At 36.8% G+C, this 23,519-nt stretch overlaps 1 protein-coding gene across 7 annotated transcripts in view; it reads left to right on the forward strand.

Moving 5' to 3' along the window:
- Positions 1-21,357, forward strand: part of LOC137109066 (neurexin-2-like) — a 112,714-nt gene extending 91,357 nt beyond the window's left edge. For 5 of the 7 annotated variants that reach the window (XM_067494424.1, XM_067494423.1, XM_067494422.1 and 2 more), the window contains 6 exons: positions 2,367-2,548; positions 10,666-10,837; positions 13,716-13,805; positions 15,176-15,504; positions 17,214-17,298; positions 18,793-21,357. In XM_067494424.1, coding sequence (XP_067350525.1) covers positions 2,367-2,548; positions 10,666-10,837; positions 13,716-13,805; positions 15,176-15,504; positions 17,214-17,298; positions 18,793-19,595 — 1,661 coding nt within the window. In that variant the 3' untranslated portion in view covers positions 19,596-21,357. The remainder of the gene's footprint in view (positions 1-2,366; positions 2,549-10,665; positions 10,838-13,715; positions 13,806-15,175; positions 15,505-17,213; positions 17,299-18,792) is intronic. The other 2 variants (XM_067494427.1, XM_067494426.1) reach the window with 1 other exon arrangement.
- Positions 21,358-23,519: the final 2,162 nt, after the last annotated feature.

Here is a 23,519-nt window from a genome sequence, read left to right on the forward strand (position 1 = left end):
CTGCAGTGGGGAAAAAAACTGTTCTTGTGGCGTGAGGTCTGGGTCCTGATGGACCAGAGCCTATTTTCCAGAAGGGAAGTGCTGAAAGAATTCATGTCTGGGATAAGAGGGGTCGGCTGCGGTCCTAGTTGCCCGTCTCCAGTTCCTGAAGATGTGTGACAGAGGTCACCAGAGTGTCACAGAGGATGGAAGGGAGGAGGGGACCTGAGTCCTTCCTGAAATCCACTATCATCTCCACTGTCTTGAGAGTGTTCGGCTCCAGGTTGTTCATGCTGTACCGTGACGGCAGACATTCCATCTTAATCCTGGAGGCAGATGAGGGGGGTGTCATCTGCAAACTTCAGGTTACACACTCAGTTGTAGAAAGCTGATTAGAAGCGTGTATACATGGCAGAGTAATCAGCGTTCTCCGACAGAAATCTACCTGGGTAAACCTAGCTTTTCTATATGCATGACACTTAAGAAATCAGCTTTACCGAGAAAGCCAACTGTAACCCGGGTAGTTAAGTCCATGTAAACGCCGTCGCTATTATAACTCAGATCGTAACAGATCGTAGCTATTACCTGCCCCTTAAAATAATGTACAATTATTTTCGTGCCTTTGGACTAAATATTCAGGCAGTTAATACGTGTAAAGAAGACACTGTGCAGTTAGTCCTCATTACACCACGTACTCAGGTCTTTGTTGTTGACTTAAATTGAGGATCCAAGTTTGTCTGAAATCTTTGTGAGTGCTTCAATATAGACTCAGAAAAATGCCAGTCATAAAAACAACTCTCAGGTTTCAGGTGTTAAATAACCAAAATAACACATTTTGTTATGCTAGTAGAGATGATTTTTCATTTTCATTTTTACTGTAATGACATTTCCCTCCGTATTTGGAGTATCCATTTACAATCGTAATTCCTCTAAAAACACTGTCTTCCTGGGATTTAGATTTAAGTTAAACTCAGATTAGATTCAATTTTTATTTTGCATGAATTATAAACCACTGATTATATCTCTTATTTTGATATGCTCATATAACTTTATATATAAAATTATATATTTTTGCAAATATATATTTAATTACCAATCTCAGCAATCTCAGGTGTCTGAGTAGTGACCAATAAATCATGTCATATCATGAAAAGAAATTTGATTTAACACCTAATCGGGAAATGGATTTTACTGTAGCACAGGTCTCCATGAAGATTCTCAAGTGTCTCAGTAGTTCTGGTGAGACTTGTAAATTATAAATTAACACCAATATGCCTCATTCGTCGAAAGGGGACAGGGATTTCTGATGAAAAACTTCCACAATAAAAGTTTAAGCAGGCAGTATTGCTTTGCTGTGCACCTGATAGATACTGCATGAGGAGGTGGATGAATTTTAATCAGGTTTAAATCAATGCTTTTTTAAACAGTCACTTTACATTAATCACTTACATTACATTTCATATTTCATATTAAATAAATTGTGCAAAAAAGGGGAACATCATTATATATTCCATGTGTTTGGATGTCATACGATGCAAAATGCATAAAGCTTATCATTACAGAATCTCTAATTGAATATCTAAACAAGCCTGTAAATGTATTTGCAAAAAACAAACATATAGGGTTAATATGTAAACAGGTCTGGGCCCCCTCATAAAGTGCATGTGCAAAATAGCTTTATACTGTCTGGGTTATAATTGCTGTGTATAACGTTGGATTTGGAGATGAAGTCAGATGAGCAGACTGTGCAAATGACTGACAGTAAATTAATTTTTCATCTTTAGATAAAAACTTAAGTGCCTTGTCTTGATTTTGGAGGACATGGAACTCTCAAAAAGGCATAAATTATGTGCTCATTGACCTGAGAAGCAATGCATTGGATGTTCACAGTGTTGGACTCCCCCCTTAGCATTTGCAGTGAGGTGGGATTAGATGTCAATACATCTGTGAATGTAATGCTTTGTCATACTTGATAAATTAGAGCGATTCACTGTGATTTTTAAGGAAAGCAGAGCTCTTTAATGAATGTCTTATCGCTCATTTGGGCTTTTGATTTTGAAAAATGACAGATTTTGTGTGTGCAGAGCAGTTTGGTGGTGGGGGTTGGTGGGAGTAGCAATCAAAATCTAATCTTCATACCAGTGATGGTACTTTAAAAACTAAAGATAACAAGTAATTTTAGAATAGATGTCCTTGAAAAAGGCCATCTCTCCAACTGACCATTTCAAACGGAGAGGCCCAGATTAAGCCACGTTAATCAAATGGCTTTAAAACAAAGTAATACGATTAATACTACATACTACTACATAATAAAAACTACATGTACATATTAATGTGTCTAACTACTATATGTCCCCTCATTTTTCCCTTTCTGTCTCTTTTACCAGCTGGAACCACATATATCTTTGGGAAAGGAGGGGCACTCATCACATTCACCTGGGCCGCCAACGAGCGACCAAGCACCCGAGCCGACCGGTTAGCTGTGGGCTTCAGCACTCAGCAGAAAGATGCTATCCTGGTGCGAGTGGAGAGCACCCATGGGCTCGGAGATTATCTTCAGCTGCACATAGTAAGAATGGGAAGGGGAATTTGGGGCTTTGAGTATAAATGTTACAAAACACCAGACGATTGGTGGGTATATTGCTGTCGTGGATAAAAGCACTTTACAACTGGTATTAAGTAAAGGAGAAGTAAAGGAGAATGAACCTGCAGTTGCACAACTTTTGTATTATAGTAAGTTTCCTTACATTTAGTAAGATTTTTACAACATAGCTTGGGGTTTAGCTCACCTTTAGAACAGATTAATGTAATATAGTCCTTTAGCTGAATAATAAAACAAAAAATCTTCATGGCTCTGCTTATTTTCAAAGCTTATCTACAGAACACTTCCATGTTCTACAGACATTATGTATATCCACTCAGCAGCAGGTGGAAACGGGTGAGCTCACTGTTTCCTTATATATCTGATTTCACAGTGACGTCAAAACAAGTAGCACTCTATTGTAAATAAATTGAAAACATAGCAGAGATACATTTGACAGCACAGCACTTTAGATCAATTTAATGCCCACCACCATTACCTCAATCCATTGCAACCCTTTCCCCCATGATACCAGCTTTTTAATAAACAACTCAAATCTGTTATTGAGATTTTCTAAGGAAATCTTAGAAATATTTATGCACATTCCTTTCATTTATTTATTTATGTATTTGTGAGAAAATGTTCTCTTTACAATAAAGTAAAAAGACAAAATCACTACAGTCATTCCTAATGTGTAATCTGATGTATCACTATGTGTACTTTAAACAGTATTATCACACATGTATATATGTATGACTATAAATGCGCTCTTAAAAACACACTAAATCTTTAGATCTCATTAAATTCAGGACATTGTGAAATATGCAGGTAACTTACAAAGTGGAAATTAGTCCACTCTGTCTCCAAGCAAATGCTAACAAATGTTTGTATTATCTGAATTCGGTAAGCAGAACAAATACATAATATTTTACAGTATTAGGAAGTAAAAAAAAGTAGCTGGTGACTGAAACTTAAAAACGAAGGAAAGAAATGTTTTCACTTCAGAGTAAAATGGCTCTGTAGCAGTCCATGCTATTGCAGTGCCATGTAAATATTTCCAGAAACAATTAAGTACATGTTTTATCCTAAAGGAAGGTGAAAAGGCTGCCATGGTGACACAGTTGTTTTATCTAAAATGAGAATGGCATAAGTAAGTTGTCTCCCCAGACACACCAGTGTAGGCGCAAGCAAACAATTTCATATCAGCACAAAAAAGTTTGGTGGTACAGTGCTGCTGCTGCTACAGTCTTGAAGAAATAGAAATAAAATAGAACTGCATATAAATAAAACTTGCATGGTCTCTTTTTATTGTAACTTGACTGTGTCATTATTCTCACTTGGTACAAAAACATCAGAGTTTGTCACAGCTTATGTGATTCAAAGATTAATGGTGTCTGAGTCCTGAGATAAATAGAAACAAAGAAATGCTGAACTCAAGATGTAGCTACCAGTCAGTAGACTAACATGTGTCTGTTGGTGACACCAAGACTCAGCAGCAGCTGCCAGACACTGTGTCTTTTCTGGAGGGAAATTAGTCTTTTAGCCATGAAACAACAGGACAGATGTGCCATGATAAAAACGTCTGTGATTGGTGAAGTAATTATCATCACACCTGCTGTCAAAGCACAGGGAGGACTGAAGTTAGACTGATATTAACACACACTTTGTCGTGACCACCTAATAGGCCTTGATAATCGCCTCAAAAGCAAAGCATTTATAAGTAGGATAGTATAAATCCTGATCATGGATTTTCTCTTTACACTGTACATACTCAGAAAATAGGCAATGAAATGTCCTGATTTTTTTTTTTATCTCCTAATATAAGACAAATAAATTGCCCAATGTAGTTTGTCTCTACTGAGCCAATATATATATACACACACACACACACACACATATATATATATATAGGATTGGAGCTTGAAGGATAAGATTTCTCATTGTTTCCCTCATTATTTTCTCACATCACATTGCCTGTTGCCTGTTGACTGTTGCCTGATGCAAGGTCATTTTCAGTGAACTCACTGTACTTATTGTTTGTAGGGTTTTCCACTCCAGTACAGTACTATTAAGTATTTTTCACTTCTTTGTTCACCATTTCAATCTGGTGATATTTCTGTTTCAGATATTAAAAGTGAAAGCTAAAAACTACATGTGCTTTGTAAAATCTAATGAGAAATATTTGCATTTGAACACACATTAGAATGTGTTTTTGTTTAGCGACTGACTGAGATTGATTGGTTACTCCTCATAATTGCTTTCAAACTCTTCCCTTGGATGTTTCTCACACTGTCTAATTTAAATTGTATTTCCAGTTTTAAAAGGGTGAAACTAACCCTTCTGGCTGTGGACTGTTTCTAGTAAATGCAAAGACTGCTGCCTGTGTGCAGAGGCAGCTGAAAAGATTTTTTCCAGCATCTGCCAGCTCCTTGCATCCTAACAGATTGCTTACTTTGACACCTTATTAATGCTCAGTGGAGGGGAATCAAAACGAGTTCACAGGATGTTGGGGTTGTCATTTTTGCTTTCTTCAACTAAGCTTTAAAATATCACACCTTCTTGTTTTACATAGACCTCCTTTGTCATTTATTTTAATTTAATTATGTACAATATATTATTAATTTTACATTTTATCACATTCTGTTTCATTTCTCTATTTGGCCATTATGGAAGCGCAAGCCTCTAAAAAGTAGGTGAAGACAGAAAGAAGCAGTACACTGGTCAAAATGAGAGTGGGCACAAGGGATAGTTGAAAATAGTAAAAAAAACAAATGATATATGAGTTTGGTGTTCTACAGGGATTTGGGAGTTTTCAGATGAGGTGCCTTAATTCTTAATACAATTCTGTTCCTTGAAAGCAGTCACAGCCCCCCCCACCCGCAAAAAAAGCAGTGCCTAATGTCCCCAATGTCCACTTATAAGCCTCTTTCACACATGTACCAGAACTCTTAAATTCTCCTGTCTTTTTCCAGAAGGGGTGTATGTGAGAATGCAAATATCCAAATATTTGCCTTGTACCCTAGAATGTAGAGCTGCTGCTGACAGCAGCTGTGAAAAGTAAGTCCATTTACTCAAGTACAGTATTTTACTTAATTTTAACTCCCCCCACTTCATGTCAGAGGAACATTGTATGTTTTACTACACCACATGCATTTCACATAAAGACTAGTTACTTTTGAGGCTAAAGTAATTTTTAACTTTAAATCAAGGGAAAATAAAATAGGCTCAGAAAATACAACATATTGTTAAAGAATAAATTAGTTTACAACCATTTATAATATATGGAATGTTACAAAAAGACCATGTATTTAATGCAGTCTCACTAAAAACTGACTTTCTGATTTCTATAATCAACCAAATTTCAGAGGAAAATTAGCGATGACAGAAAATCCAATATCTGTATTATGTTTTTTCACTCCTCAATAATCATTTTATTACTCATCTGTAAAGTTGTTAAAAGTAGCTTCACATTAAGCAGCTGCAACAGTAAAATTTTGCTTGTGTATTAATGAACTACTACTAACAATGTATTAATGTCATGTATGCTATATCAGGCGCAAGAGTAATTTTATTGCAGGAAGTACCTTATGTACAATTTGTTGATAATACCCACCTACATTTACTTAAATAGGAATTTAAAGGCACCTACTGTATATTTGTAATAGAGCAGCTTTTTTTTAGACATAATGACTGTGGGCAGCTGTTATGAACAGAACACCTTTATTATGTTTGAATTAATGCAATCAAGATCAAATGTGATATTCATCTACAACAAGATATCCATTCACTGATAATTTAGTAAAGATCATTTTTTTACAGCTGTAATTTTACCATGTGATGGTCAGTGCTTGAAATGCTGCACTTAAAATGGCAATTTCAAATGAGACACAAAAAATTAACATTACTCGTGGAGAGAATTGCTGCATAATAAAGTTACATGATAAACTGTAACTGTCACACACACAAGCACAGGCCCAATTGTATTCTGTACAAAAGAAAGAAGTAATCAGCACCATATTCACCAGAGAGTACATTAGGCTAATGCTTCTTTTAAATGGTCGTGTTAATGAATGACTGAAAGATAAAGTGAAAACAGAAGATTCACTGTGTAAAGTCAGTACAATTAGAAATGTTTAAGAAGCAATCCTGCATAACTTCAGTAAGTGGCTTTCTTATGCATTTTCATTATGCATCAATAGGGTAATTGCATGAGCAAATTGTACGTTGGCCTTCAGAGCTCACGTCACTGCAAATCAAGAAAACATGCATATTTAATAAACAACACAGTCGCAGCATTAAGAAACATGCTGCAAAAAGCCACAACACAACAGAATTGGGACCTTGGGATCTTTAGGGGCAACTAAAAATACATCTACAAATCAAAATATACATCCATTTTTAGTGGCCCCTGGAAACATTGTTATGACAGTTGCCAACAATGGTTCTGGGGCACTTTTAAAAGGCAGAGCTGTATGTCCACACTACATACTGTATTAGTATGTAGTTACATACTAATACATGTACTTACTTTAGTTACAATTCATGATGGATAGATCAAGTATACATTTGATGATGCATGTATGCTTTGGCTAATAAATAATAAATATTATAAAAGCTAACAAAATAACATTTTACAGTAATAATATATCATCAGATACAAGCCATTCAAATGAAATTGATGGAGGATTCAGGAAACATGAGGTCAGAGTAATAAGAAAGTTGTCCATTGGGCAGTTTTTCATTATTTATAATGATCATTACACAAAGAATTATGCACAATTAGCACAATATGCTTGTATTCTATTAAACCAAATTGTTTTTCATTTAATACATTCTCCTTTGCATACAAGCATTTGTCCCTAAGATGAGTAATGTATGACCATGAGGGAATATATTTTATCAATCTAACGGGAGCTTCCCCTGCCTCTGAAGAGAACGAGATAGCCATCCAACACACAAACTGAGAGGTGGCTGGTAACAAACTGAGACAGACAGATATGCTGTTCGTTCTAAAAGAATCATCATCTGCCCACTCATGCTCTGTTTAAAAATGAATCAGGTGGCAGTGGTGTCTCATCATAGAAGACTTGTCAGTGCCATGGCCCTTTTGGGTTTTCCTTTTCATCTCATCAAAGATAATACCTCATAATAATATATGCTTATAATAATCAACTATTTTCCTCTCAAACGAATTAGAGTAGGCTGTTGCTGAGATGAATGTTGAGATCCCACACTAAGAGGTCCATTGGGAACAGGGAGTACAGGAAGAAATGACAGCTGATGTCAAAAAAGCTAGGTGCAAGAAGAGGCAGCTTTTCATGAGAGTATGGCTGACTTGCTTTGTACCCAAACACATGGGCATGAAGTAGCCTCTTGCAAAAAAATAAATAAATAAAACAGTAAGATAAAAAAGACAACTGGAAACAGCGTGCTTTTGTTTACTAAACTTGATGTGCAGCAGCATTGCTTTGCCAGCTGTCAAAAGGTGCTTTGGGGCTGTTTTGTAATTGTGCTCTAAAACTGACTTGGAAGAGTAAAAGCATCTCTCTGTTGAAGCCATATGAAGCCCCAAGCAAATTTTTCTTGCCTTGGAGATGTTAATTGCTGTCCAGAGGACATGAGCTGAATTTGACCTGAGGCCAAACTATCCTGTAGTTGGCTAATGAATAATTATGAGTTTGCTTTTTGGGAAGAGTAATTAAATCATGGACAACAAGAAACTGTACTGTACTGCCTGTATATACAGTAATATAAGTAATAGTGAATTTAAGAGATATTTCGTGCGATTCTAAAAAATAGAAATTGAGCATAAATATACTGACTATAATGAACTCGCAGTGCTCATAATGAGAAACAAAGTAAGCAGACATTTGCCATGAATGGGTTTTCTTCTTTTGACCTTACTCCTCCCCAGTTCATGACAACTTTCAAAAGATTACAGAATTAAGATAACAATTCAGGGCCTTTTACATCCATGTTTGCAAAACATTTGGGAAGTTGTGTAAAATGTTAATAAAATGATGCAGTAATTTGCTAATAAATTCTATCCTGTATTTGATAGAAACTAGTGCAAAGATAGATTGAAAAATATATGCTCATTTTGAATTTAATGCCAGCAACACTTTTCACAACAGGACAACTCTCCACCTGGCCTTAGTCTGTGTCTTAACAAGGCAATGTGTGCTGAATGTGCACGTTTGATCCTTTGAGTAGTGTGACTACCCTGTTGGTTCAGCATGACATGCCCTGGCCCACTTCAAAAAGGGTGCATGGTTCAATTCAGGTTCAGTTCTGTTCAAAACAAAGTTACGTGGTGCTGACATAAGTGTGGTCATGAACAAACTGGGGGGAAGCTGAGGGTTGGTGGGGGATTAATTATGGCACAGTTTAGATTAGCTTAGATGTTCAGATATTTGTTTATATTACTATAAATTGTTTTCATTAACAATTTATAGTAATATGAAACACTGATTTTTCAATACGTTCCTGATTCCATGCAGTGATGTTCAGTACAGGATCTCTGTTCTTAATGCAGTGCTGTCTAAAGATCCAAAGATAATGACCGTTCAGTGTTGGTTTTTGGATTTTCCCTTGTTTACAGAGAGATGTCTAGATTCTCTCAATCCTTTGTATAGTACTTTCTGAACTTCTATATTGAGAAACATTGTTGTATAATGTTGAACTTTTTGCCCACTCAGCCTCTCTCCTTATGCTCTTTATGACCCTGGCCTGTTACCAATTAACCTCACAAGTTGTGAGATGTTCCACCACGTATAGGCAGCAGGTATATGACTATTTTTGAGACTGTGGTGGTAGTGGGCTTTATGGTGATATACTGACTGCATTTCAAATTTTCCATCCATTCCATTTATCTCAGTAAGGCTAAGCTGAATTAGAGAAACACTTGTCTGTATAATACATACAGTAACTCTTAGCAATGCAGTTTGAACAAAAACTGAACATCATCTTCATGAAGGGAGACTACTTTTCTATACTTAACACCAACCACGTTAGCATGAATAATTAAATTCAAAAGGTTTCCAGAAGGATTTTACATATGATTAGAGTGTGCAAGCAAAGCTCTGAGACAGATTTTGCATAACACAAAAGCAGCCACCATCAAGGCAAGAAAAGAAGCAACTCTTGCTATTTGAATTTTTCATCTTTCAGTCCGTAATATAACATTTTGGAGTATGAAAGGAACAATCAAAATGGTGCATGTGAAGGGATTAGTGGAAGTCAGTTCCTGCAGCATCCAAACACAATGCAGGACTCAGTGTGGTATTTAATATATACATCAGGTCTGTAAGGTCAGTAAATATGAGAGCAGTAATGTTGTGCCTGACATGTGGCATGCAGGGCCAGATGTCTGCTGAACTTCATCACTCCATCACTGCCTGTTAAATTAGTTCCAAAAAATTATATTCGGCTTGTTAATCTTTCCTGCTACACCTGACATTCATGCTGACAAAATGTCTTCTTTTCATACTGTACTAACTGCCATATTGAAGGATTTTAATGTTATTCAAATTTTTAACACATTTACAAAGGTAATTGCAATTTAAAAGTAAAGGCTAATGTTATTCTCCTCTGTGTACTCCCACAGAGCTGGGTGCCATTTCTCACATTGTGTCTCACAACTGCATTAGCGCTTTGACCTTGTGCTGCATTTAGAAAAAGGACAACAAATGTACAAAGGCCAGACAGGCACAGAGGCCCTACACATTTTGTTTCCAATCTTTTTTTACAAGTGCCACCCAAGGGCTCGTTTGAGAAGCACCTTTGACCTTTGAGGAAGGTGGGCAGGAAGGGGGAATGACTGACAGGCAGAGAAGTTGTTCAACCAAAAGAGAAACAGCGGGATTCTGTCAAAATTGATCCTCATCAGGAAACATGAACTGGCTGCTGAGGGGGAGAATGGTGCTGAAGTCTAAAGCAAGAACTCAACATACTGTTCATGTCACAAAAAATGTGCTTCAAAATTTTTTAATTATTTGCCTAAACGTGACTTTTGGCTCAATAACCCTGACGTAAAATGGAAAAACATTTTGTGCACATTTTTGAGAGAATTGAATTAAATTATTGTCTTTGTTTTTCATCTGCAGGATCAAGGAAAAATTGGTGTCATCTTCAATGTGGGCACAGATGACATCACCATTGATGAGCCTGCTGTCATAGTAAATGACGGCAAGTACCATGTTGTACGCTTCACACGCAGTGGTGGCAATGCCACTCTGCAGGTGGACAACCATCCAGTCATTGAGCGTTACCCACCAGGTAAGTCTAATGGGACAAAATATGTGATTATATCATATAGAGACAGTTGGCATGGAGCAACTGGATTAGAGAGAGATGATTGCATGTCTGCCTATCAAACAAAAATGTGCAAATGTGTGAATAGTTTGCAAAAGGAAATTGGCAATTTCCCCCGTGGCTTGTTTAAATTATGCTTTCTCATCTCATTGATCTATGACCTATCTGCCATATTGCATATACAATACAATCAGCTGGAATTCATACATTTGCCTAAAGCTGCAAAGTATATGTAGAAATTAAAGAATTTCTCTTAGCTGCTGTCCGTTTGTATGAATCTTCCCTCTGAAACTGTCATGCATTCTTTAAGGATATGCATACGTGGCCCTAATTGGAATCTCTAGACCATTCCAAAGAAGATTTCCAATACATATATCCTGTTAGGGCTGTATGAGAGTATTATAACATTTATTTATTTGTGTGTAGTCTACCAACCTCTGCCCTTAGTCTGAAGAGACAGTGCTGACCAACGAGGCTGAATACATTGCTATTAATTCCTCTTATATATTCATGTTGACATAAGTATTTTTGTAGTGATGATGCATAAATTTATATCCATCTGCCCACTGATAAACACCAACAACATCTTGTAAAGTTCACCTTTTTTTACACAAACAGTATGATGGATTTGGCTAAATTACAAATGCATGTCATCAGTGAAAAAGCTCAGATTTATAGCAACCAAGACATACTGTGTATGTGTCGTTAATTAAAATGTTATGGTAAGTGTGATGTCCAGGTAACGATCTGATGCTACATAACAGACATAAGAATAATCTATTCAGATACACATGCTGTAAACATGATCAGCCATAACATTGAAACCACTGATTGGAGCATTAATAACAATGAAACTCTACAGTGACACCTGTCACGGGGTGGTCAACAGTCAACAGCTCTCATGTGGAGTTAACGATATGCAGTGGTCAGTACCTACAAAATCTGTCCAAGACTCAATGGTGCGGCAAGGAAGTGAAGGGTAGACCATCTGGTCCAGTTCCACAGTAGAGCTTCTTTAGCACAAATTGCTGAAACATTTAATGCTGGTTATGATTGACAGGTGTCAGAACACCGAGTGCATCACAGCCTGCTGCACATGGGGCTGTGCAGCCACAGAGTGGTCACAGTGTCCGTGCTTGCTTTAATGTTGTGGCTGGTATAACCATAGAGGGAAAAGAAAGAACTCAAGACCCATGCATAATGCGATCATGACCAGCTGTGCTTAAACCTGTTCTGAACCAATCAACCAATTAACCTTATTCAGAGCAGGTGCACCAGCAGGCAAACCAAGTCCCCTCTCTGCCTCCAGCTGGTGCTCAAAGCAAACACACATGCCAAAAATGCACATAAATAAAAATGATCTAATGGTGATGGCCATGCATGTAGTAAATCCACTCTCTGTAGCCTTCCACTCGGTAATCAATGTTTTTTTAAACATTTATAAATGATGAATAATTAAAGCACATACCAGCAATTATAATCAATGGTATTCTTGTAAACACAGTATATCTCGCATAGGCTTGGCTTTGGCTTTATATAAAACAATATGTGGCTTAATAATGCCACATGAGACATCAAATAAAGGCTTCTAACATTAGCTTTATGAATAAATACATGGGTACTGCCACCTGCTTTACAAAGACACAATGAATGTGCACCATCACTTATTTTAAAACAAACACTATATTAAAGCCTACAGTAAAACCATAGTCTTGGTACGCTTCACTTTTCCTTTCATGCACTGTCATGTACTGTGCCTCCTTTTTTGTGTTCTACTATAACCCTAATAAATTTTATCCATTCATTCTATGTCATGTCCAACAAGAGGGTTGTCTTTAAACACTCACATTTTCTGTCGTAGGCTGTAGGTCAAACATGTTTTCACATAACCTGTTATTAACAGTAATTTATATATACTGTCAAGAATTTATGAGATGTGGCTGATGGTTGATATAGTATCAAGTATTCTGTGCCACAAATGTGCTATTGGATGAAGAGCTTTTGGGCGGTTGGGTTGTAGTTGTAGTCTTCATGTGATTAATTACTTAGTTGTGTTAGCATGTGTTAAATAAAGAGCTGTGGTCCTGTCCCACTTGAGAGCAGCTTCTGTCTGGGTAGCTCAATTTCCACAATGTATCTTCACATTAAAGATTTACTTATACATCTTTCCAGCAACCGAAATTAGGTATTGGCATCAGAGCTAAACGTTAGTCTAATACTGGACTTTTTAATAAGGTCTTCATCTGGGGATGATAACACATGTATTTTGTATTTATGTTTTTGGCAACTCTCATGATTTTTTGATAAAGAGTTACGATTAATATCTCATGGAACTGCAGTATAAACACATTGTGCAGTATATTATACAGTATATTATAAACAAATATATAGCTGCAAGTGGGGCACGACTTTAGCTTCTGTAATGACAAATTCACTGACTAATAACTGTAACTGCTGTTTTTCTCCCTGTATTTCTTGCAGTGCCTGATTTTAATTCTAATGCTTTTTTATGTTTGTCAGGATCTTTATCTGGATTAACTTAAAATATTTTTACATTTTACTGTAAGTGGTGTTTACTGATGGTTTGATTCAAAAAATAGCTAAATAACACTAACTAGTGTAGCAGATTATAAATAGCCTAAACATTATTCTAATTAGCATTAAGACTGTTATTCCTGATAACTAGATAACATTAAGTAAAGCACAAGTTTCTTTTAACTCACAGCTGGGTTAAAATTGATAACTTGTTAAACCTGTTAGCCAGTATAACACTGTTTCTAACCATGTGATCTTTCAACTTGCAGACTTTAACCTTTAATCTGTCTCTCCAAATTCTTTGAAGGACACTATGATAATGAACGACTGGCTATTGCTAGACAAAGAATCCCATACAGACTTGGTCGGGTAGTTGACGAGTGGCTACTCGATAAAGGTAAAAATAATTGATTAATTAATTAATCCTTGAAATAACTACTAAAGAACCTTTCCCCATGAGAGGTGCAGTGCCAGAAGACAAGGGTGACAAGGATCAAGTTACCCACTTCTTTACCTCCATTTAAATAGGATTTTCTATTGGCTATGAATTTTGAATTTTGAACACAATTTAGCTTCAAGTGTTATTTAAAGTATAAGTGTAAGAGCGTAGGGGTATGTAGCACACTATTCTTTGTCATCCTTATACCTTGTGGAAAAACTGCACCTTAACAAAAGTTTTAAACCAATTAACTAAAAAACAATAACCTTTTTCTAACTCTCTACAGTCCCTCTTAACCACTTTGTGTAATTAGATGCTGTGTTTAAATATGCTACATAAAAATCATTAAAATGTTGTTTAACCACTAATACCAGTGAAACTAACAAGTGACATAAGTTGACTAAGTCTCGCTTCTGCTAAACTGAAATTTGTAACAATAACTGCTGGATGTGATCGCACAGAATGGACTTCTTTTTCCTTTTCTTGTTCCTGCAACCTTGTGCTGGCTTAGCTTGTAAAACATCGATCATGATAGACTCCCAAGCTGAAGTTTTTTGCTGCAACAAAACAGCTCTGACAGCCTGTTAAAGTAGATCACTGTTTGCAGCCATTAACTTTGCTAATAAGTATTCTCCTGAGATGGGCCCATTACTGCGGTCCTCCTCTGATGTAACACTGCTTATCAGTAAAGCTGCTGACAATGGTTGTTTGATATCATTGCACCTTTCAGGAGGTGAAACAATTGGACTAGTATGAACCCAGAGTGGAGCATGTTTTAATGGCCTAATGGCTGGTGAAGTCAGTGCAGGGAGTAGTGTTTAGCTTTTATTGTCATTTAGCTTTACACAGACTGAAAAACAGGGAGATTGACATTTTTAAAATTCACCCATCTCCGAAAAAAAAGTCATAATAGGTTTCCTGCACCATCTAATGTGGAGTCAAGAGATAAATAAATATCCTAAAAATCATCTGTCCTTTTCCCCCACAGTTTATTAACTCACTGATGGTTACAAATGGCTCACTCTGCCCTATTAAAACGTTTAAATAGGCACCTAAATAGACTAATGATTGGAAGGATTAGGGTTAGGCATGTAACCTGCATGTGTAAAGTCTCACTTGAAAACTTATTGCTACGGTAACTGACCTTCCCTTTTTAAAGCTAACATCTAAATCAAGTTTTTAAATGAGCAACTATTGATGTTTTAATCACTAAAGCCCACCTGGTTCAAATGACGTTCCTGCTCAAGCTCTCCCATATGACATCTCCGTGTCTGCTCTACCATTCTCTCCCTTTTTCCACCTTTTCTTCTGTCTCTGTCTAACTTCAGGGAGACAGCTGACTATCTTTAACAGCCAGGCAGCCATTAAAATTGGCGGTCATGACAAGGGTCGGCCTTTCCAGGGTCAGATTTCTGGGCTCTATTACAATGGCCTCCAGGTGCTCAAACTAGCAGCAGAAAATGATCCCAGCGTACAAGTAGAGGGGAACCTGCGTCTGGTCGGGGACTCACTCTCTGTGCTGACCACCGACACCACTTCCGCCACCCCGCTGGCAGTGTCCGATATGTCTACCACAATAATGGAAACCACCACCACTATGGCTACCACCACCACCCGCAGGCAGCGCTCACCCAGCTTGAGAGAGAGCATCTCCAAGGTCAGAAACTATATTAAGATACATTTAAAGAGAACTACTGAAGTTGCTAATTTATTGACAGTCAGAGATTAATTGGTTTGTAACCTAGATGAAGAACAGTGCAACCGCTTTCCTAGAAGGCAAAAGTGAGAGCATTTATAATTGGTCAAACCAGAAAGCGATAAACACAGAATGTAATGTTGGAAATTTCCCTTTTACAATTTTGGTCTTTTCATTACATTTAATTTTATAACATTTAACAGCGGTCTGTTTGTGTGCGTTCACTTATTAATGAACTTATTCATTCAGGTATGTGCTATGTCAATTTCAATTTAATCCCAGGGACAGAGCAAACAAGTGGACTAAAAGTAGCAGTATTTTCTCTTGTACTAAACTGCTTTATGTTTTCCATTCATGATATGTTAATCAAATTTTAACTGTCTCCTACTGTGTCATCCAGAGTAAATGACAGAACACTGTCACATTACCAAGGACGATCAGACAATACACCTGATTCCTCTGTTCTGCACCTACAATGGCTGGTGGTATTTCATTAAAAAAAAAATTTAATCCTAGTTCTTTTATTTAAAAAATGTCAAAGATTTAATTAAAAAGAAAAGTCCTGAAGATAACTCGTTTTTCTGACTTTAAGGTCATCCAGGTTTACTCAGCTGAGTCTCACAGGAAGATTAACTGTATTTTATGCAGGGGTCAAATTGAACACAAACAAGAAGAAAGTTATTCAGATGTTTTATTGTTAATCAAAACAAAAGTTGCTGTTCAAGCCTAAAGGAATCTCAACTAGTAATTACCTCTGTGGATCAGCAACAATAGTCTGTATGGCACGCTCTCTGTAAATTTCTTATACCCATCATTATTGGAGACTCAAGGGACAATTACATAATTAAAATCATTTTTATTGTGTAACGCATTATGCTTATATAAAATGTTGTATGCAATGATTAGAATGAAATGATAAATAAATTATTAAATAACTCCCTGACCTCTTGTATCAGCTTTGCAATATCTCCATTAGCATTACAAAAAGAAAATAATGAATACAATAATAAAGTTTCAGTATACTTCACCTAGTACATCGATGGGAAACAGATTTTCACACATGCTACAGTCACAATACTGCATCCAAACTAGGAAATCTTACCAACCACTTTTTCACATGGGTTGATTCAAATCCAAATGCTATAAACCCTTTGCCAAATTGGAAGGATTGCAGTAGTACTTGGAGTCCTGCGGTTTCGAATAAAATAACCCCCAGTCTCTCCTAATAAGAATAGAGAGTGCATTTTTCATTACATTTCTCAGTTTACCTTAAATTGCTTTCTCTGGACTTTCAATTTAACAAAGTAATCCATTAGTGGATCATCTATTCCCCACTCTCCTCAGGTATTCTGAGTCCTCTGAGCACCCTCACATCCAATTTAAATGTATTGAAGCACTGATTTAGGATGTGAGAATGTGTTTTTGCAAAGTCAGTATAAAAGAATTGTACAAAGAACAAATTACTGTGTATTGAATTAAATGACAACTTGTACAACATGTAGTGTACAAATAATTTAAAGAAAGCACAGAAAGAAAGAACAAATAATATAGAAAAGCAGGCGCAAAGAACAGCTCATATGAGACAGTCAGCCAGCAAACACAACGAGGCAGTGTGTGCATAACTGTTATATTACATATAATATAACTTACTTCCTCATTCATCATTTCAGCCGCAGAATTCTGATGATATTTTGGTGGCATCGGCAGAGTGTCCAAGTGATGATGAAGACCTGGAAGAGTGTGAGCCAGGAACAGGTGGGTCAGCCATGGGGGAAAAAAGAATAGAGTACAGCTCTTATCCATGTAGTCGTAGTATCACTTTTACCCTAGATTGAAGCTAAAGAACTGTTACTTCAGACAACCATCCTTGTTTAATCGTTTTTAATTATCCCTTTTGAGTTACTTGTGTCTTGCAGCTACCATATATGTGTTTACTCTGGGACTCTGTCAAACAGCTCCATTTCTTTGGTTAGCTGTTATAGACTCAGCCGGCATCAATTCAAAGGAGCCACTGACTCATGTCTGTAACTGTAAACTGGATGGAAGAGAATCTTTATGAAATGGACTGCAGTCATTAAGAGTGGATTGCAGTAGACAGGCGATTGAGCTTGTGACAGAAACAAGCAGTGGAGTCTGCCCTTATTATGGTTGCTTCAATTATTAATATGACCTTATCAGAATTGTTTGTTGTTGACTGTCCCTGTAAAATGTGATTCAAATAATGATGAAAGAGAAACTAGCAGCCATAAATAAACTCTGCAGACCGAAATATTCCTCCACAGCCAGGAGACATTCTGACCTCAGAATCAGATCTAAGGAATTAAATGTCAGTGAATGACAAGACATACATACATACATATATATATATATATATATATATATATATATATATATATATATATATATATATATATATATATATATATATATATATATATATATACACACACACACACACGCACACACACACACAAGACATATACACGCGGTGTGTGTGTATATATACATATATATACATACACAGCATATAGGAGAATAGAATATATGATGCAGATATACATACTGAGGGTTATTTGGTGAGGAATCTATATTAAAATAGTAAATAAAGATGTAGAGGATACGCTGGTTGCTTTCACCAAGCAGCAATAATCCAAAATGGATTCCTAGAGATAATAAACCCTATGTAATTTTTTTTGCCACCCTTTGACCCCTGCCTACAGATGTGCTTTGAAGTAGCATGACATTTTACAATAATTTACTGTTCTTTTGTTTGTTATGTGCTCTGTTTGTTATATGCTCTTCATTCAGCTGCCGCCTTTCATGGGTCACCTTGTATGTTTGTGTCTACATGTGAGCTCTTTCATGTTTTTGCTTTATTGTTGTATATTTTCATTATATTATGACGTTAAAATCCAAACAAAAAATTACAATACATACAAAATTCCAGATTCAACATTAAAAGAACTTTTATTATTCTCAGTGGAAATTTTCTTACACAAGAACATTGTGATAGTTGTTTAGATTCGTTTTTTCTTGATGGCTCCAATATGGATGTAAATAACTTGATGTTATTGAAAACAATGAATAATATGATAAGTCAGCTAATATTACACGTATTATTTCACATATTAAGCAGATTATGGCTCTGTTTTGATGATTATTATTTGTATTCATGAAATGTACAGAGACAACTTCAGTTTTATTGCTGTTCTAATTTAGGGTCCCCTACCTTTTCTGTTTTCTTTCTAGGAGGTGAATTAGTGTTGCCTATTATAACAGTGGATTCCCTTGAGCCCCCATCCATCGCCACCCGTTACCCCGTCATCCCTCCTCCTCCTACCCTCCTATCCCCACTTGAAACCACCAAAGAGTCTCTGATACTCCCTCCTCACCCTTCCTGCCCCCCGGACCAGGAGGACTGTGGTGACCCTGTGGAGGTCTCAGCCTTCGGCTCTGGGGAGATGACGGAATCAGATGACGAGGACTTTTACAATAATAAGTCCCCCATGGTCACTGACAGGACAGTCCTTCCTCCACCTCCCCCCGCTGGTGAGGGTGGAGTCCAGAAACCCCATCCCCTACCTCCTTATGTTCCCACCACCAACCCTGACCAGCTCCACATCCCTGCAGGGAAAATGAACACCCGTGACCAGGTGCTTCTGCCCCCTGCTCCTCCATCCTCCCGAAACACACCAGGACTAACTTACCCCCCCAATTTTCCCCATGTGCCCACAGCCAACCCCACAGCCTCTGATGAAAAGAACCAACCCGGAGCCGTGGAGGTGATCAGGGAGTCCAGTAGCACCACGGGGATGGTTGTTGGTATAGTGGCTGCTGCTGCTCTCTGCATTCTTATCCTCCTCTATGCCATGTACAAGTACCGCAACCGGGACGAGGGATCCTACCAGACCGACCAGGGCCACAATTTTGCCAACAATTCCACTGTGGAGGGCAATGGAGCAGTAGTCAAAGACAAAAGCACAGCAACTGCCTCTGTGGCCAAGGCAATCACAAAGGGCAAAAAGAACAAAGACAAAGAATACTACGTCTGAAAATGGGAAAGGAGAGCAGGCAACTGTGGACTGAGACAAGAGGATGAGAGTGGATGCTTTTGTTTCACTTCCCAATATTGTCAGGTCGCCCATCAGAGAAATTTCACAGGCCACAGAAAAAAACTGCACAAAGCAACTGTAACTTACTTTTGACAGTTAAATACAAAAAGTCAAGATTTCCCAGCTCCTATTAGTGATGACATCTTCATCTCTGGCACAAGATCTAGATCATCCTCTGTCACAACATGCACTCACTCCGCATCCACAGATTCTTTGTTAGCGCATCATTTTCTATGTTTTTAACTAGGCTACTGTATGTCTAGTTAAGAAGAGGCATATCCACTTCAGCTTTGTATATAGCATGGATATGGTAACATGAAGAAAGTGCTGGGAACGTCAGGGCTGATTTGCCTAAATGTTTTCTTTGTTCTTCTTTGTAATGCTCCATCTCAAGTCTCATTGTCTTTATTATGTATTATAACGAGAACAATGAGATCTGAAATGGAGCAAACCGGGTTCTGGATTTCCATGGTAGATGAGCAGAGAGCTCTCCAGTAATTCTGACCACACTTAAGGAGAAAGCCTTTAGTTGGATAAGACATCATCTCTGCAGCCTCCATTTTAAGTTAAGTGTGTTTTTTTAACCCTAGTCACTTTGCCCCCATTCACAAGAGATGTTGTAATATTGCTAGTGCAGTATCATAAATACAGCATGATATTTAGTTCTTCTGGCGACAAAAACAGCATCTGAAATTGATTATTAAATCCCACAACACACTCTGGCTAGTAAATCACATAGTATGATGGATCAGAAACATTATTTACATGAGATATTTCAGTCAATGTGCCATGACATTCCAAGTAAGGATAATTGTGAACAAGTCAGTCTACACCAGTGAAGGTATTTTTCTGTAAACATTATTTGTATGTACATATAGAAGTTAGCAGATTGACAAAGCATTGTGTATGCAGGGGAACGGGCATAAAGAAGAAAAAATGTCACAGATGTTCTGCCCCCACACAGGTTTCACAGTACATCAAAATGCAGTCCAAACTTCACAGGAAGTTTTAGAAACACAGAATCACATTTGAGGATGTTTTTTCTGATGGTTTCGTAAAAAGGGAGGACCAACCTAACTCACCAGAGGCTGGCTCACTCTGCAAAACTCATGGGATGATTCAAAAGCAAACAGAAATGTCGACATATTCCTTGTAAAGCAACCAAACATGTATTGTTTTTTTTCCTATCAGTTATTAAAACACTATTCTATGAGATAAATAATTGAAGGTTTGTGAATTGTATTGATATTTCTCTGATATTTCAATGTATCTTGTTACCACTCCTCTTAGCACATCACATTTTAGATGCCTTTTACTTAAATCCAGATAAAAAGCACACTTTCCTCTGGTTGCTGCAAATATCTTTTGTTTTTGCATTATTTACAGTTCAGATTATGCAGAGAAAACACAAGGATGGAACAAACAAATGTTTAGTTTTGTTGCATTGTGCATTTTATATGTGCTGAATCTGTAATTCAGTGGATTTGATAATATAAAGCCATTTCTCTGTTATGTCTAAGTTTATTTACTCATGTGATTTCTTGTTATTTTATAAAAGTGCCATTCAACATGACCTGCTCAGCATTCAGAAAATATTTCATTCTTCACTCATTGCTATTGTATAGTGTTCATGTGAAATGGATCTTAATATGTGTACAGAATGTGGGTAAAGATGAAAATACACTTGATTATATACTTTGTACACACCTGTTTTTTGTGTGATTCTTGGGGATTCACAAAGAAAATGTACTGTATTTGACCTTTATTACTGGTTACCGATATTAATTAATATAGTTTCTAGGTCAGAGTGAACTGAGTTAGAATTTCAGATAACTAATATAAATCAGTGGATATTATGTGACCTTCTCATAGCAGCACATTTACAAACATTAATGCAATTAACTTACCACATTCATGTGATTAAGCTTTGGGAGTTAGGATAAAAGAAATTAATTCACAATGATGAAATTTTACACAGGTCACATTTTGCTAACAAGAGAAGTTAACAAGTTTAACATAAAGAAAGAGAATTTCACACAAATTGCAGGTCATGGTATGTTTTAAAAATGTGTCTTACACTAGAGTTTCATCATCATCTACTCTCCCTCTTCCCTCACCCATGTTCTCTCTCTCACTTTTAGTCACAGCATAGTTCTGGTGTTAGTAATGCCTGGATGTCCATTATTCATTATATAATAAAATCTTTATGTAGTTTTTCTACCCCTTGCAGGGCTCCATTAAAACTGAACATGTAAATCTTAAATAAAAGAAATTATTTAACCAGCTGAACTCCTGTTAGGGGCACTGGTGATTCACACCACTGTGTCATAGATTCAGGTTTAGTTTAGTCTGAAACTGACATAACTTTAGTTACTTGGTCTTGAAGATGTGAACATTTAACTGTTGCATTTTTACAAATGTAGGATTCCATTTTTTAAGACTTTGACCCACACTGGGAGACAATAGTCAGGATATTTCAGCATCCTAGATTTTGGTCTTTAATTAGTTTAGACCTGCCTCTTGCAAGTCACCAAGTACGATACTGAATAGGTAGAGTACTCCTATTATATTTGGAGCAAGTCTATATACTGTAGCCAAATATACATACAATGCCAATGATGACAATGACAGTATTTTATAACTCCTGTCTCTAGAGCATCACTTAGTGTTGTTGTCCAATGTTACATAATTACATGCATTCTTTACAATTTGTGTCAAATGCACAATTATCCAAAGAGGTATAATTTTATTTGTCATATGCTCCAGATGCTTAATCTCCTAAGTATGTTTGATAAAAAAAATGAAACATTCTCCATTACCCATTCAGCAATCTCTTGAATAAAATGAATAATCCGCTGCATCCAGAAACAGCAGTGACACATTTTTCACAGTTTGACTACCCCCTGCTGAGAACATAAGGAACTGTAGCATGGATCATTTTTGCCATGAAAGCTGATATGGCTTTTTATCTAAGATGAGATTTTATACGAAACTGTATTTAAAGCCAACAGGTCCACCAGGCTTTCCATCACATTAGCCTGTTTGTGCAGAGCATAATTGGAAGTTGTTCTGTGAAGAGCCACCAGGCCGCTACAAGAGATACTGTGTCAATAGCGGTCTAGAGCAGGTAGGGTCTGATCTGTGTTGATAAAAGTTCTCCCACTGGGTGGATACTGGACACAATAAGTCACTATCAAGCACTGCTGAGATGTCACAGGCCTAATTCAACAAAACAGCCATAAAAGGACATTCCCATATGAGACCCACTATGTTATATCCACTTTGACCTACCACTCTAACTTTAGTTTAGTTTTAGGTTCAAAGTTGTTACAAATAAAATCATAGTATTCTTTTGTGCTTTTGCATAGGCATAGTTTTTACATTTCATGAACATTCAGTAACAACCTCCCAAAATGACAGTAGATGTTATGTAGACGTTGTGCATTTTTCTATTAAACATACTAACTTAAATTCTTCCAAAACATTTTCTATTCATTGAATAAATGAGTAATAGTTTCATTTTCTTAAACTAAACACAGATATCAGATGCATTATTAACTTTATATATTGAATGAACTTGTTTAACTTTGTTAAGAATAGAGTATTTGTAAGGGAAGGGAAGCTTTCTTTCAAATAAATTTACTGTATAACAGGTAATCACAGATAATCTTCCAAATCATCTCCTCATTTCTAATGTATAATTTAAGTGAAAAGTCCTCTGGGAACTGATTTTTAAAAAGGAGTTTAACTGCTTATAGACAACTGGGAATAGAATACCATGATTGCTTATAATATCAAATAAAAATTATTATTAAACTAGATAGTTTAACTGCTTATAGAGAACTGGGAACAGAATACTATGAT

The sequence above is a fragment of the Channa argus genome, chromosome 24 (assembly GCF_033026475.1).
Source record: "Channa argus isolate prfri chromosome 24, Channa argus male v1.0, whole genome shotgun sequence".
Lineage (NCBI taxonomy): Eukaryota > Metazoa > Chordata > Actinopteri > Anabantiformes > Channidae > Channa > Channa argus.